The following is a 15,802-nucleotide window of genomic DNA, read 5'->3' as shown; positions in this document are numbered from 1 at the left end:
CTGCTGGCATGCCCTGCTGTGCCCCTCAGCCTCAAATTCACCAAAGCTAATGACAATCTTTTTTTTTTTTTTCTGATTTGCAAGCGATTAGTTTTAATTTGGGGACAATTAGAGGTAGAAGCAGGAGGCATCTGATCTTGATTAGAAGCAAGGAGCTGGCCAGAGGTGTCCCCAACCCCCTGCCTGCCTGGCCCTAGCCTCCACACAGATTATATATTCAACAGGGAAGGAGCCTCTGTGCTTGGGGAGAAAGTGCAAAGATTGGAGTGACCAGAGGCCCTTTCTGTGCCCCCAGACACCTAGGGCCAGCCTGAGATGAAAAGGGAGGACCTCTATCCAACCGCTGTCATCATCATTATCCTGGGGGACAAAAGCTGCATGATCCCACCCTGTCTTCCTCCCTCTACCCCGTATGGTGTCTCCACATCTTACTGGGGAAACTGAGGCTCTGAGGGGAAGAAATAACCAGTCCCCATGTATTATTAGTCTGCTTGGGCTGCCATAACAAAGTACCAGGGACTTGGTGGCTAAAACAAGAAAAATTTACTTTCTCACAGTTCTAGAGGCTACAAGTCCAAGATCAAGGTGTCGGCAGGTTGGTTTCTCCTGAGGCTTCTGTGCTTGGCTTATAGATGGCACCTTCTCTCAGTGTCTTCACATGGTCTTCTCTCCGTGCGTGACTATGGCCTAATCTCTTCCTATAAGGGCACCAGTCATATTGGATTAGGGCCCGTTCTAATGACCTCATTTTAATGTCATCACCCCTTTAAAGACTCTATCTCCAAACGCAGTCATATTCTGAGGTACTAGGGGTTAGGACTTCTACTACGAATTTGAGAGCGGGGCACAACTCAGCCATAACCCATCACGAGCCCGTGAAGACATGGAGTAGCCCCTCCCATAAGGAGAGGATCCCAGGGCTAGACCCAAGTGAATCCTGAGGCGCAGGATGTGTAGACCGAGGAAAAGCCAACTGCTGCTCCTGGGAGAGCCAAGGCCGCTGACAGGAGGACAGTGTGAAGTCTGGCCGGCAGGGTGAGCTGGCCTGGAGCACAAGTGCAGTGGGTAGGAGAACATGTGTGGGGTGCGGGGAGAGTGGAGCAGGCGAGAGGCAGGAGGGGCCAGGGTTCAGAACCAAGCCCGAGGAGCTGCTGTGGGCTGCCCAGCATGGGGCCTGAGGGAATGGGCCTGTGCCAGCCTGTGTGTAAGCACAAGTGCGCGCACGCGTGTGTGTGTGTGAGTGTGTGTGTGTGTGTGTGCGTGTGCTCCCTGGTCAATCTGGACAGTGTGAGCACCCCTGTTGTGAGGAGTGTGTCCAAGGCAGGGCAGGTCCAGGCTGTCAGTCCACCCCAGCCATACCCCTGCAACACCTCTCCACGACCTCTGGACCTGGCCTGACCCCAGGAGCTCTGCGTTGATCCTCCCCTCCCCCATCTGTCTTCCTTCAGGGAACCTTCTGTCAGCTTTTCCTTCCCAAGCGCATGCCATGATGTCTGCAGGTTAGAGCTCCGCGTGAAGTTAGAGGCAGGCCTGCGTGCATGTTAGTGCATGTGAGCGTATGCACACACACACATTCACATGTATGCGTCTGAAATGTCTCTAAAAACTTGACTGGATGATCTGCTGACAACTCCACCAGCTTCACCTTCCTCCTCCCAGCCAGAATGCTTCCTGAAGCTCTCCTAGCACCCCAGGGAAACTGAGTCCCAGAGAGGTCAAGCAACTTCCTTTAGGTTCCAGAGTAAGTAAGGGGGAGAACAGAGATTAGTGCTGGGGTCTCAGGGGCCCCCACCCCCCAACTCCACCATAGAGGAGGCCTTAGGTCCCCAGAGGACAGAATGATTCACAGAGGTGACGGGAGTGCTATGTGTCATGATGACATTAATACTAAAATTGTAGTACCCCAAAATCATCTTGTCTGGCCTCCCTTTCTGAAAGCTAGCTGTTTTCTTAATACGATTGCTTCCTCTTCCAGAAACTCAGTCTCCTTATCTGCAAGGTTGCTGGGAGGGGCCAACAACAGCCCAGGCCAGACCCTTCCCCCTCAGTGGCTATCCCAGCTCCTCTTTGGTGCCTCAGTGAGGAGGCATTTGCCAGCCCACAGCCTCCCAGTCAGTGCTGGGCAGCTAGTTCAGAGAATTCCATTCATTCAGCCAAAACCTACTGAGGGTGAGGGGTGCATGCAGACACGTTTCTCCAACCCTTCCTCCATGCCTCTCTGAGTCCGTTGTCCATCTGGTGGCCCCTGCCCCCACTGTGCCTTCAAGCAGTCCAGATGGCCAGACGTGAGGGCAGGAAAATAAAAGGGTCAAAGGGGACTAAGTGCCACTTAGCAGCCTCTGGGGTCTCCAGGGGGTGGTAAGAGAGGCAGAGCAGTGGTTCTGACTTCCGCGTCCCTACCCTGTCCACCCTGGTCTGGAGAGTGAGCACTTACAGCTCACTGACTGCAGCTGCCATTCTCCACCCGCAGTGGGACAAGCGTGGTGGCCCCTCCCTATCTCAGCCCTGGACATCCCACCATGTCTAGCAGTGTCGTCTGCCTGTCCCCGTTGGTCTTTTAGCTACTCTAAATATCCCTTCGAGTGGGCTGATGTCACCACCTCAATTTTAGAGGTGAAAACTGAGGCTCAAAATGCAAGCGACTTGTCCAGTGAGTGTGGCAGGGAGAAGCCTCAAACTTGACTCCCAAAGCCTCTGTCATTTTGCCTGCTTCCTGCTGCTTCCAAAGCAGCACATCTTGGGGCCAGTCTTGCCCCAGGTGTCAGAGGGGCCTTCTCAGAGACTCCAGGGGTAACTATGGAGCAGGGATTCCAAGCATCAGCCAAGAAGTTTCTCCCGTCTCTCCAAACATCTTCCTATCCTCATCTAGGACTCAGCTGCCCATCTCCACCCCACCATCAGCAGCAGCATACCTTGCAGGGCTACAGAGCATCTAGTGGGGAAGGGTGACTTGGAAACAGAGTTCTCCTGGGAATGGAGGGAGCAATCTGGTGGTAAAAGCATGGGCTGCCCAGAGAACCAGGGACTAGTGGTTTTCCCGGCTGGTCCTAGGGGCTTCTCAGGAGGAGCCAGCCCTAAGGAGATGTACTGAGAGCAGATGCCACTTCTCTTAGAACAACTGACCCCAGGACCTTTGCTATGCCCTAAGCCAATCACCTCATTGTTAAATGAGAAAATTTGACCACAGATTTTAAAAATAAGATGTAGACACCAGAGCCTCAAGGGCAGAGAATTTTTTAGCTCACTCCATTTATGAGAAATTGAGTATGAACGTTTGTGGAACTGTCAAGGTTTAGTTGATGGTGGTAAAATGAAAAATGTGCAGAAACTTCAAGTACCCACCACAGAGCCGATTAGGAGAATCTCACTTAGTGTAGATCAACCATGATTTGCTGAAGGCTTGTTCTGTGCAAAGCGTTGCAAGTAGCTAACTCCCGTGCAATTCAGGATGAGAGGTCCCTCAGAGAGGATAAAGCTCTGAGGAAAGTTCCAGAAGTTGAGGTCACATCTTGGAGGGCTTCGTGGAGGAGGTGATGTTCAAGCAGGACCTTGGAGGAAGACTCAGATGTGGATGTGTGCGGATAGGCAGAGGGCATACGCATGAGCCAAGGAGGGGGAGATTAGGTGGCATCTGAGAGTGCTAAAGCCAGAAGTTGTCCAGTTATGATGGCAGCAGAAGGCTTGGGAAGAAGATTCCCGAGGAAAGGGGAGCCTGGAGCACTGTTCTAGAGGGCCCTGAGTGCCACGCTCGGGTGCGAGGTGAGTTTGGATTTTATTTTATAAGCAGGAGAGATACTTTACCAATACTTACACACACATTTGCATTTTGTTGTGCAATTTATAGAGCACTTTCTTATTTGATTCTGAAAAACAACACCAATGACAACACAACATCCTATCAGATAAGCATTATTATTATTACCCTGATTTCAAAGGGGAGGAATATGACTCAGGGGTTCATGAGAAGATCCAGACCAGGTTCTCAAACTTTGAAGCTTCACATTATGGTCTTTCCTATTCTGTGAGTGTCTAATGGGTGTTGAGTTGGGAGTGAGGGGCCAACAAGGTTCAATTTGTGTCCAGGAGCAACAAATCATTCTGGCTGCTATGTGTGGGAGGGGATGCCAGGGAGAGGGTGAGCTGGGGAGAGAGAAGGCTCAGTTAGGTGGTGGTATGTAGTCATAGCAACAGGAGTAAGGCCGAAACTGGGGCAAGGGCCTGGGGATGGAGGACAGAGGCACTCTGGGACGTACCAGTGAGTCAAAAGGTAGAATCGCTAGAATATGGCAGGATCCTGTGAGGATGGCGGAAGGGGACAGAGAGGAAGACGAAGTCAAACCCAAGGCCTACATTTGGGCTTGAGTAACTGAGGATCAAATTCCTGTCTATATAGTGTATGGAGTATATAGAGGGAGTAAGCGGGGCGGGGGGCGGGGATATGGGGTCCCTGCCCCATCTGAAGTAGCTGGAACAGTAAAGGGCTTGGGCTCTAGAGTCAGGTGGGTTCAAATCCTATTGCTGGTCCTATTGCCTTATCACTTGGGTAAGTTACTTAAGTGTCTTATACCTATATCTGTACAATATAAGGCTAGGCTCTCAAAAAAGAGAAATTATTATTAGAAAACTGGTTGACTCAATGGAGATAATAATCATATTTGGCTCAAAGGATCGATCTGAGGATCAAATAAACTAATGCTTGTCGAGCGCCGAGCGCGGTGATGAGGGTGAGTTATCACTTCCTCAGCACTCCACTCCACTCCCAGCCATTATGCACTTAACTTGTGTAAGTCCTCACAACCGCACCTTAAGGCAGAAAGAATTCTTCCGTTCATTTTACAGATGAGGATGCAGGGGGCACAAAACCTCTTTAAAGCTTCACAATGTTTTGCACTAGAATTAACTTTACCCCTACGTTGCTGATAAGGAAATGAAGCAGTGGTGACAGGAAATTAATGCACTTGCAAAAGCGGGGCCAGGCTTAGAGCCCGGGCAGCCTGGCCCAGGGCCACCCCAGGACACAGAGCCGGGCTGGGCATTGCTCAGTGTAGAGTTGATGGCCCTATGTGAGAGTGGGAGGCTGGGGTGCCCTGGGGTCCGAGCACAGCATCTCCTGACCACTCTGAGGTCTTTCTTTTGTCTGTCCCCAGCCTCCGGCCGCTCCCACCCAGCCAGCCCCAGCCCACCAGGGCCACAGGCCAGCCTGGTGCTGCCAATCAGCTACCGCCTGTCACACACTCGGCTGGCCTTCTTCCTGCGGGAGGCGCGGCCCCCACCACCTGCGGTCACCAACAGCTCCCTGCAGCACTCCGAGCCCTTCGTGGTGTTCCAGACCAAGGAGCTGCCTGTCCTCAACGTCTCCCTGGGGCCCTTCAGCACCAGCCAGGTGGTGGCCCGGGAGCTCCTGCAGCCGTCCAGCACTCTGGACATCCCTGAACGCCTGACAGTCAACTGGAAGGTGCGGGCCTTCATCGTCCGTGCCCGTGTGCCCGCCTCACAGCCAGTGGCCCAGGTGCTATTCTACGTGGCCGGCCGGGATTGGGACGACTTTGGTGTCACCGAACGGCTGCCCTGTGTCCGCCTGCACGCCTTCCGAGATGCCCGGGAGGTCAAGAGCTCCTGCCGCCTCAGCGGGGGCCTGGCCACCTGTCTTGTGCAGGCCGAGCTGCCCCTGGCCTGGTTCGGGCCCCCTGCCCCTGCTGCACCGCCCACCGCCCGGCACAAGTCTCCAGATGGGCTGGAACCCGAGGCAGCGGGGGAGAGCCAGCAGGCTGAGCTGTACTACACTCTCCACACCCCTGATGCATCCGGGGGCTGTGGGGGCACACGGCGGGGGGCTGGGGCTGGAGTGGGGGCCCGGGCAGAGAGCCCTACCCAGCACCCCCTGCTGCGCATAGGGAGCATCAGCCTGTTCCGCCCACCCCCCAGGAGGACCCTGCAGGAGCACAGGCTGGACAGCAATCTGATGATCCGCCTGCCAGATCGGCCCCTCAAGCCTGGGGAAGTGCTCAGCATCCTCCTCTACCTGGCCCCGAACTCCTCCTCTCCCTCCAGTCCCAGTGTGGAGCATTTCACACTCAGGTAGGGGGTTATGGGTCAGAGTCTGGCTTCCCTTCCAAGGTCAAATGCATATCTGACCCCTCGTAGGGGCTCACCCAGCCTGCCTATCCAGCATCCAATCCCAGCTCTTTATCTATCACTCGACTGACCTCAGAAGACACATCTCACTGATTTGAGCCTCAGGATTCTCATGCGTCTCATGGCAACAGAAATCTGCCCCTACCTCTGCATCTCACAGAAATGATGTCCTAGTAAAGGAGAAATATCAGTTTTCACAAGCATGGATGTCCAGGAGGATAAGGTTGGGGGCTGGAATGGCCCTTAGACATTAGCTGATGCAACCCTCCCATTTTACACATGAGACTGAGGCCGAAGAGAAATGGAGATCAGAGAGCAGCTCCTTGCTGGAAGCCAAATGATGAGCAGGAGTGTGTGCCTGTGTTGGAACATTTGTCCAGTCCTAGAGTTAAGAAAAAAGCTTTCAGGACTCCTAGCTCTTTCTATACCCTGAGAAGTATACAGTTCACAAATTCAGAAATACCTTAAATTGTATCACATCCCCATAAAATATAATGATGTCTCACAGTAGGAATCCATGGTTTGAGCTATATTGGGTGGTTCATAAGAGAGGCCTCACCGAAATGCCCTTTCCCACCCCAAACACTATGCAATGGGAACTGAAACATCACCGTTAGCCTCCAACTTCTTTGAGTTAAGTATTGCCTTCTGTCCTGGGTGTACTACGTTCAAGTTCAAATATTCCTGGAAAGGATCATACCTGATTAAATGATTGATACCTGAATGTGACTATGAGTTAAATCAGTAGTCAGAGATCTCAGGCTACATTAATAGGAATAGAGCATGTAAAATTAAGGAGGTGATAATCATTCTGCTTTCGTCAGTGGTAATTAGAGCATAGCTGAAGTGTTGTATTTAGTATAGGACACTACACCTTATGTGTTCAGAGTGTCCGGAGGAGGGTAACTAGGATACGAGTGACTTAAAACTATGGCAAAAAAAAGCAACAATCGGAGGAAATGGAACTTGTAGGCCTGGAGTAAAGAAGACGCAGAGAAACCTGCTCGCCTTCCTAGCTTTCTGAAGAACTGCTATAATTAAGATGGAGGAGAGTTGTTCTTTCTTGCCCCATTAGCCCAGTAGAACCTGTGGCTATTATATTCCAGTTAGATACAGAGAAGAGGTTCTAGTCCTTAGGGGTTTTCTGAAAATGGAATGGGATGGGTGCAGGAGCAGTGAGTCCTTTGTTACTAGGTATGCAAGTAGAGGTTAGGTAAAGACTCGGCAGAGATGTAGCAGAAGTGGTTATAGCTTCCATTGAGGGTCAGAGGTTGTAGCTACTTGATACCAGAGCTACTTGATACTCAAAGCTTGAGAACGATTAGTCTCAAGCTTTGAGTCTAGGGCCCAGGGGAACTTACTTACCTGCTGCCCCTACTCTCAGCCCCAGCCTAGGGGTGGTGCAGGTGGGCAGTCATTGGGCCCCAGGCTGATGTTCTTTTGTTCTTCCTACCCCTTTGTCCCAGAGTGAAGGCCAAGAAGGGTGTGACCCTTCTAGGCACCAAGTCACGGAGTGGCCAGTGGCACGTGACCTCGGAGCTGCTGACTGGAGCAAAGCACTCAACAGCCACCGTGGATGTGGCCTGGGCCCAGGGCACACCCCTGCCCCCATGGTGAGCCGAGGTGGTGCTTCTGTCCACCTTTTTGCAGGACAGGCACCTGGTTTGGTGGGGAAATTCTTGGTAGAGGAGGCCAGGCTTGTAGAAGGGCTGGGGCTTAGTCTGCGGGGACTTTTGAGTCCGGGCGGGTGGCTGGAGAAGGCTCAGAGGGCCTCGGCAGGCAGGCTGCCGAGAAGGACCGGGGTCTCCATAGGGGTTTCAGAGCTCGTGAGCTGCTCCCAGCTCTTCCTCCCCAGCTCTGCCTTTTTTCCTCCACCTGGCAGGGAGGGCCAGGGGCCCCTGGAGATTCTGCAGCTGGACTTTGAGATGGAGAACTTCACCAGCCAGTCAGTCAAGCGGAGGATCATGTGGCACATTGACTACCGCGGCCATGGTGCTCTGCCTGACCTAGAACGGGCAGTCACCGAGCTGACGGTCATCCAGCGGGATATGCAAGCCATCCTGCCCCTGGCCATGGTGAGCAGGCCGGGCGACTGGACCTGTGAATGCATGTAGCTATCATGGGCGTGTATGTGACAGGGATATGCATGGCTAAGTGTGCATATAGGTCGATGCACTTGTGTGTTTGAACGAGTGCCTGGGTATGTGGCTGCCTCCTGAACCCGTGCGCCCATGTGTGTGTGTGTGTGTGTGTGTGTGTGTGTGTGCATGTGTGTGTACTCACAAGAGGCAGGCTGTTGCCTGGTGCTCGAGTAGCACAGCAGATGCTGAGGGGGGCAGGTGGGAGAAGTCATCCATGAGGCACCACTCAAGGGAAGTTTCCTGGAGGAAGTGGCCATGCAGTTAAACCTTGAAGGTCACATGGGAGGAAGGGCTCATACAATCAGAGGAGATGAGGAGGGTGCTCTAGGCAGGGGCTCATACAGACAAAGGTGTGACAATGGGAATGTGAGTAGTTTGTTCAAAGAAGCAATGGATTTAGGAAAAATGCATTAGGGTAGCAAGGCTGGAATAATCACCTGGGACCAGCCCAGGGACACCTTGAATGGCCAGGCAAATGTGTTGGACTTTACTCTGTGAGTCCTGAGGAGCATGGAAGATGTTGAGAGAAGATGGGAGGGGATTGAGGAAGGGTTATTTTCTGGCAGCAGAGTGACCTAGACCATGAAAGCTACTGCAGAAGTCCAAGCGAGCAGACTTCTGGGAAGTTTCACGAAGCTGGGTGGATGTACCGCCCTGCACATGTGCGCAGGCATCCCCATGGGAAGGACGTACATCTGAGGAGTGGGGGCAGTCAGGAGCCAGGGCCTTGATGGGTGCATCCTGGGACAGCAAGCACCCAAGCTTGGCAGAGCCCCACATTCCTCCCTTCCCAACAGGATACAGAGATCATCAACACGGCCATCCTGACAGGCCGGACGGTGGCCATCCCTGTCAAAGTCCTCGCCATCGAAGTGACCGGCATCATCCTAGATGTCTCTGCCCTGGTGGAATGTGAATCTGACAATGAGGACATCATCAAGGTGAGCTTTCTGGAGGTGGGGCCCCTGAGAAGAAGGCCTCAGATCTTCATGGAGGGGTGGAACCCCAAGCCAGAGGAGAATTCACATTCCAGGCAGGTCCCTTCGGTAGGCAGGAAGACAGGAAATGGGGGACCAGAGCAGGGAGGAGCCATGGGTATCCCGTATCCCTCCTGTGTGGGGTGAGGGAAAGCCCTGGGTACTGCTCCACCAGTCCTGGAGGGCTACCTGTAGGAATGAGGACGAGACTGTTTGGCAGGCCGAGGGGAGAAGGCAGCATTGACAGCTCGAACTCAATCCAATCTGGCAAGTCGTTATTGAGCCCCCTGCTGTGCAACAGGACTGCGTAAGGCAATGGAGGGCAGGGGGTGGACTCCTCAGAAACACGCCCAGAACCCAAATGGAGATCCAGCAGAGGGAGGAAGCTTCCAGGAGCATGTGAGGCCATGAGCGAAGGTTGTATAAGGAAGGACCCACTCTGACCACACACGCCCCACTTCCTCCAACTCCCGAAGGCCCCTGAACTCCTCCTGAGAGACCCACTCTGGGCCCAGTGGCCTCCACGGCCCAGCAAACAGGTATTAATCTGACTCAAATGACCCAGTTTGCCACCTCCCCACAGGAAGGCCTCCTAGATTTGCCCCTGCCCTGGCTTTGGATAGTGGTCAGAAGCAGTGGAGCAGGCAGTAACACAGGAGCGTGTCCAGCCCCAGAACCTTAGGGTGGGTGGGCAGTTTGCCATGCCAGCCTCCAGCAGGTGCCCAAATCAATGATTAGACACCAGAATCTGTTCTCGTGACTCCTTCAGCTTGAAGGCGAGTGGGAGGAGGGGGATATGGGCGTCCTCCCTCTGGCTCACTGGGGCTAACCCGAAGCACATGCTCTCTCTCTCTCCATGCTCTGCCCTGGATCTTTCCAGGTGTCTGCAGAGCCTGAGGCTCACCTCATCCTTTCCTTCATTCAAGAAGAAGGGCCTCCAAGTAAGCCAGAGCAGATGACTCTGTCCCACACCCCCATCACCTCCTAGGGATGCAAGCCTTGCCCAGGACCAAGGCCGTCCACTGCTGGCAGGCTGGAACAGGAAGAAATGGGCCTGTTCCCAAGAGCCCAGCACCTTCCTCTGCCAACCAGACCTCCCCCCTCCTCAGCCTCAGAGGGACCAGAACAAAGTCGTGATAGCTTAGATACCAAAGGGAATGAGTGAAGATTCTAAATGGAATTTGTTTCCGTTCTCAATGAAATACACTCAGGTTCTTTTTGGAGTTTGCCAATATTGTAAATGGAATTCGCCGGCCTTCAGATGGAACGCTTTGCCTTCTGAAGTGGGAAATGGACATTTCTGGCAGTGCTGCTGTCCCACTCCCACCCACCCCTCCGAGATGATTAAGAGAGCTAGCAGGAGTCTGGGACAGTCCAGAGGCTCATCTCCACGATGAGCCACAGCCCCAGCACCCTCCCCACCCCCCACCAGAGCCTTAAGGGTGTCATCAGCCCATAGGCTGCATCTAAACCAGACGACGTGCACCCACAGGCAGGCACCAGCAGGAACACCTAAATATACTGCACACGATGTTCACTCCAGGGTGTGCCAGGTGTATATGTGGGCACGTTTGATGCGAACACCCATCTGCATCTGCCCTGAAGTACTGGCAGCGACACTTCTGTGAGTGGGCACAGTTTTCCACCCAGATGTGTTCAGTGGGCATTCGCCCCATCCAGGGAACCTCTAAGGTGCAAGTTGGTATCCAAGTGGGCATGCATCTGCAAAAGCTGCAGCCATTGGTGGCAACCATCAACCTGTCTGTGCTTGGGGTTTTCTTGTCTGGATTTTTCCTCTCCCTTTCCCTCACCTCAACCCCTGGCTAAAACAGCTCCCTTGCCTGAAATTAACCAGTGCCCATTTTCCTGGGGCATTTGGGTCAGAGGGGCCCAGAAGAAGCTGTGAGTCTGCCCCTCACCCCCGACTCTTCCACCTGACCTCCTCCCTGCCCAGTTGAGCACAGGTATCCTACTCAAGACAGGCTCCTCCTCTGTACTGTGGAGGACTGTACCTGCCAGACACCTGCTCCAGAGCCCAGGCAGTCATGGGGGATAGGGTGGCCAGTCCTGAAGATCCTCAGCCTTAAGGCTCCTCTGAGTATGGTCTGCCAGTCAGAAGCAGCCCCTTGTAAAAACATTTGGATGTTGGCTCTTTGCCAGGGAGCAAACACCTCCTACAGTAGCCCCTAAGAGATGATCTCTGGAAAAACAGAATGGAGGCGGGGATACCCGAAGCCTATTTAATTCCTTAAATAAGGTGCCTTCTTTCCACACACACACATCCCCCCGCCCCTCCCTTTCAGCCTCATGTGACTGGCACTTTCTCTCTCCAACAGCCTTCTGGCCCTGCTTGTCAGACTGCAGTCCCCTGCACTGCCCTACAGGGAGACCTGTAGGGCAAGACATGCCAACCAACCTCCCTCCCCCTCCCCAGGTATCCAGCAGCTGTGACTACGTCTTTGTTAGCGGAAAGGAGTCTCGCGGGTCCATGAATGCCAGGGTCACCTTTCGCTACGACGTCCTCACTGCCCCCCTGGAAATGACAGTCTGGGTCCCCAAGCTGCCCCTGCACATCGAGCTCTCGGACACTCGCCTCAGCCAAGTGAAGGGCTGGAGGGTACCTATCCTCCCCGACCGGAGGTACAGCCCCTCCACACACAGCAGATAGTCGGGACACTCGCGGGTGGCCCAGCCCTGGCACACAGTCTGATCTGCATATGTGTATAAGGCCCTAGATGTACATAGTCTGCAGGTCAGTTATGCAATCAACAAACTTGTACTGAGCAGCTACTGTGTGCCAGGCATGAGATGTGGGGGTGAATGCAGCCAGGGCCTGACCCAGCCAAGCAAGCTCTGGGTCCATCAGGGAAGCCATCATGTATATGCCACAGAGCATGGTGGAGGCGGGAAGCCCTATGAGCAGGGAATTGAGGGGCACAAAGGAGAGAGAACCACCTCTTCCTCCAGGAGAAAGTAAGGCAGGCTTCCTAGAAGAAGTGATTCTTGAGCTAAGTCTTAAGGAATGAGTGGAAGGGAGTTGGCTGGGGAGCAGGGTGAAACCAGTCAAGCAACAGACAAAATGGAGCAGACACAGCAACACAGGAGCACACACACCTGTACACACATGACCCAGCCTGGAACCTTTGTGAGCGCATCAGCCAGTGAGTGACTCATACTGGGCCCCCTCTCTGGGAGGCAGGTTCGCACACCTGAGTGCCGTTCTGTGAGTCATGTACATGTAAACTCAGTGCACCCCACTCACCCACTCATCACTGCTCGAGAGAAAAGCCAGCAGGGAAGAGGGGGAGGGGTGGGACTGGGGAGAGAAGCAGGCGGCCAATGAGAGCTGGGCTCAGTTCAATTCTGCAAAGATTTGGAAACGCAAGGCAGTGTAGACCAGAGTCTCTCAAACTTTAATGGGCACGCAACTCGCCTACATATTCTGTCAAAATGCAGATTCTGCATTTCAGACCAGCTCCCGGGTGATGCTCATGCTGCTTTGAGTACTGAGAACATAGTGAACTCGGTAGACAGCCAGCCTAGGTTTGACTCTGGACTCTGCTATTTGCTATCTGGGTAACCTCGGGCTGTTTACATAACCTCTCCGTGCCTCATTTTCCTCATCTGTAAAATGGGCACCTTAACACCTCACAAGATTAAATTAGTTAACACAGGTGAAAGAACCCTCTGTGTGAATGAATATTCTGGTGGTTCAGTCCTTCTAAGCACTAGCAAAGCAGTAGCCACACCCTTCACTCTCTCTCCAGAGCAAGCTCTCCTGACGGTGACTCTCTTTGTTTTCGCATTTCTTAAATAAGGTGGCTTCTCTCCACACACACCCCCGCCCCTCCCCTTCAGCCTCATGTGACTGGCACTTTCTCTCTCCAACAGCCTTCTGGCCCTGCTTGTCAGACTGTGTGAATCATCTAGATAGGCTGAAAATTCCCCAAATCATCATATCCTGGTTCCCTTTTGCTCATCAGTTCTTTCCTCAATTTCTCTCTCTCCTCTCGCATCTTACTAGAAGCAGCAACAGAAACTCAGACTGCCCTTTTGACACTGCTGGGAAATCTCAGCTAAATACCCAGGTTGACCACTTACAAGTTCTGCTGGCCACACAGCGCAGGACACAATGCAGCCCAGCTTTCCGGCACTCTGTAACAGGGATCGCCTTTGCTCCAGCTCAGAGCTGAGAACAGAGCCAGGCGCACACTTAGTGCTGAAAAAGAGGCAGCACTTGTTAGGATTTGATGCCAGCTTTTTGCGGGCGTGGGCGAAGCCAAGCAGAGGCAGACAGGGGCCCTGGAGGGTCAGGAAGGCGCCTTTCTAGGAGAGAAAAGCCTGGGACTCCTGACTCCACACTTCTCAGGCACAGAAGGAATGAACCAGGGAAAAGGCTTGCCATTTTCACAGCCTCCACTTGTGGGAGCTGGGGAGCCCCAGGGGCTGGCAGGGCTGGTGGGGAGGGGCTTATGCAGGTCGTCGCCAGGGTAAGAAGCCCTGACTCCATGCCCCCCACCCCAGGTCTGCCCGGGAGAGCGAGGACGAGGAGGAGGAGGAGGAGGAGCGGCGGCAGAGTGCCAGCCGTGGCTGCACCCTGCAGTACCAGCATGCCACTCTGCAGGTCTTCACCCAGTTCCACACGACGTCATCCGAGGGCACCGACCAGGTGGTCACCATGCTGGGCCCGGACTGGCTGGTGGAGGTCACCGACCTGGTCAGCGACTTCATGCGGGTGGGCGACCCCCGAGTGGCACGTATGGTAGACAGCAGCACGCTGGCAGGCCTGGAGCCAGGCACCACTCCCTTCAAGGTAGGCACAACAGGCAGTGCCAGCAGCCTTGTTTATCTGCGGTGGGAGGACGCAGACAGGATTTTCAGGGCCTCAGCCTCTGGGAGTGACACTGGCCGGGCTCCAAAACACACTTTCTTTTCCACCTGCCCCTCTGCCTAAAATTCCACCACCGAAGGTCAAGGTCCTTTAGCTTCACCGTTTGATCTCCCTTCAAGCCTTACCAGCCTTACCAACCTTGCATTGGTCAATGTGGTCCCTGAGAGCAAGTGCGGATGAGGAAGGGGAGCAGGTGAGAGGGCTCGGGCAGCCTAGGGGCCAGGAAAGGGAGTTCGGGGTGGAGGAACTCAACTCTGACCTTCCTCCTGGACAACTGGGTGCCTGGGTAGAAATCTTTCACAGAGGAGACAGTGATCAGTGACCTGGGCTTGAATCTGCCTTCAGACATATTCGTTTATAGAACAATTGATCCAACATTTTAAAATTGGGACGTTTCTAATTTTTTAGAAATCTAGATTTCTGGTTTTACAACATATGAACCTGACAACACGGGGCCTGCCTTCCCACCTAGCGATAAGCTGCTAGAGTCAGTACTGGTGCCCCCTTGACACCATTTCCCATTTGCCACAGTCCTCAGCACTCCCTTTTGTCTCCCTAACATTGACGTTGGAATATCAATTGCTATTTATCACTGTGCAGAGCTGTTGTTTTCCTTAAAATCTGCCCCTCTCTCATCCGTGCTCCTGCCTGGCTCCTGTGAGCCCTGACCCTCGCTTGGCCCCTAGACCCTGGTTCCCAGTTGCAGACCTAAAATAGAGCCTTCCAGCCTGCCGCACCCCGTGGGCTTCTCTTCCGGCAGCACTGGGATTCCTCCCTGGTTGGTGATCCTGGGAGTGCTGTTTTCCTGGCCCTCACCCACCCCTGCCCCACCCTGCCTCAGGTGGTGTCACCGCTGACGGAGTCTGTGCTCGGGGAGACACTGCTGACGGTGACGGAGGAGAAAGTTAGCATCACGCAGCTGCAGGCCCAGGTGGTAGCCAGCCTTGCCCTTTCCTTACGGCCCAGCCCCGGGAGCAGCCACACCATCCTGGCCACCACGGCTGCCCAGCAGACCCTCAGCTTCCTCAAACAGGTAATTGGATGCCCAGCCTGCCAGCCTGGGGGATTGGGGTGTGGAAGGAGGACTTGCAGGCTCTAGTTTGCCCTTGTGCCATGAGTCCCCCAAATTAGGGCTTTAAGTAATGGAAGATCTATGTAGCCTCTGTGCCCTGCACACCTGCCCCACCCCACGCCCCTCTGCACAGGGAGTCTAACCAAGGTCTGGCTTCCTGCACCTGCCACCCTGAGAGCTTCTTGCTGAGGGTTCCCCCTCATAGATTCTCAGAGGGCCCATCACCTCTGCCTCTACCCCGAGGAATGACTCTCACCCATCTCTAGAGCCCCAATTACAGCCTCCCACAGACACGCTGGGACACTAGCTACAGTCAAAAGTAGAAAGATGACAGGCAGGAGCACAGGGAGTGAGAAGGTGGACATTGAGCACTAAACCAGGAGTCAGGAGCCAAAAGTCTTCCGCCTCTAAATCGCTCTGTGACTCAGGTCAATCCTTTCTCTCTGGGCCCTGCTTCCTCATCTGCAGAGGGCAATTCTTAGAAGGCCTTAGCAGACAGAGAAGACTGGGCATGTATTCTCAATCTCCAAGCGTCTGATTGGGATGATCCCAACGTCAGGCATGGAGATGTGGGGTTACTCCTGCA

The 15,802-nt window shown here is 53.9% G+C and overlaps 1 protein-coding gene across 1 annotated transcript in view; it reads left to right on the top strand.

The window, feature by feature from the left end:
• The window catches only part of TMEM132E (transmembrane protein 132E), a 53,813-nt gene that overhangs the window by 35,559 nt on the left and 2,452 nt on the right, over window positions 1-15,802 (top strand). The window contains exons 2-8 of the mRNA XM_039885982.1: window positions 5,148-6,078; window positions 7,602-7,748; window positions 8,018-8,210; window positions 9,074-9,217; window positions 11,688-11,893; window positions 13,778-14,066; window positions 14,986-15,177. Of these exons, the coding sequence (XP_039741916.1) occupies window positions 5,148-6,078; window positions 7,602-7,748; window positions 8,018-8,210; window positions 9,074-9,217; window positions 11,688-11,893; window positions 13,778-14,066; window positions 14,986-15,177 (2,102 nt within the window). The remainder of the gene's footprint in view (window positions 1-5,147; window positions 6,079-7,601; window positions 7,749-8,017; window positions 8,211-9,073; window positions 9,218-11,687; window positions 11,894-13,777; window positions 14,067-14,985; window positions 15,178-15,802) is intronic.

Source organism: Pteropus medius, unplaced genomic scaffold (assembly GCF_902729225.1).
Source record: "Pteropus medius unplaced genomic scaffold, Ma_sr-lr_union100, whole genome shotgun sequence".
NCBI lineage: Eukaryota > Metazoa > Chordata > Mammalia > Chiroptera > Pteropodidae > Pteropus > Pteropus medius.
Note: the sequence above shows the minus strand (reverse complement) of the source record. Positions and strands in the feature narration are given on the sequence as shown.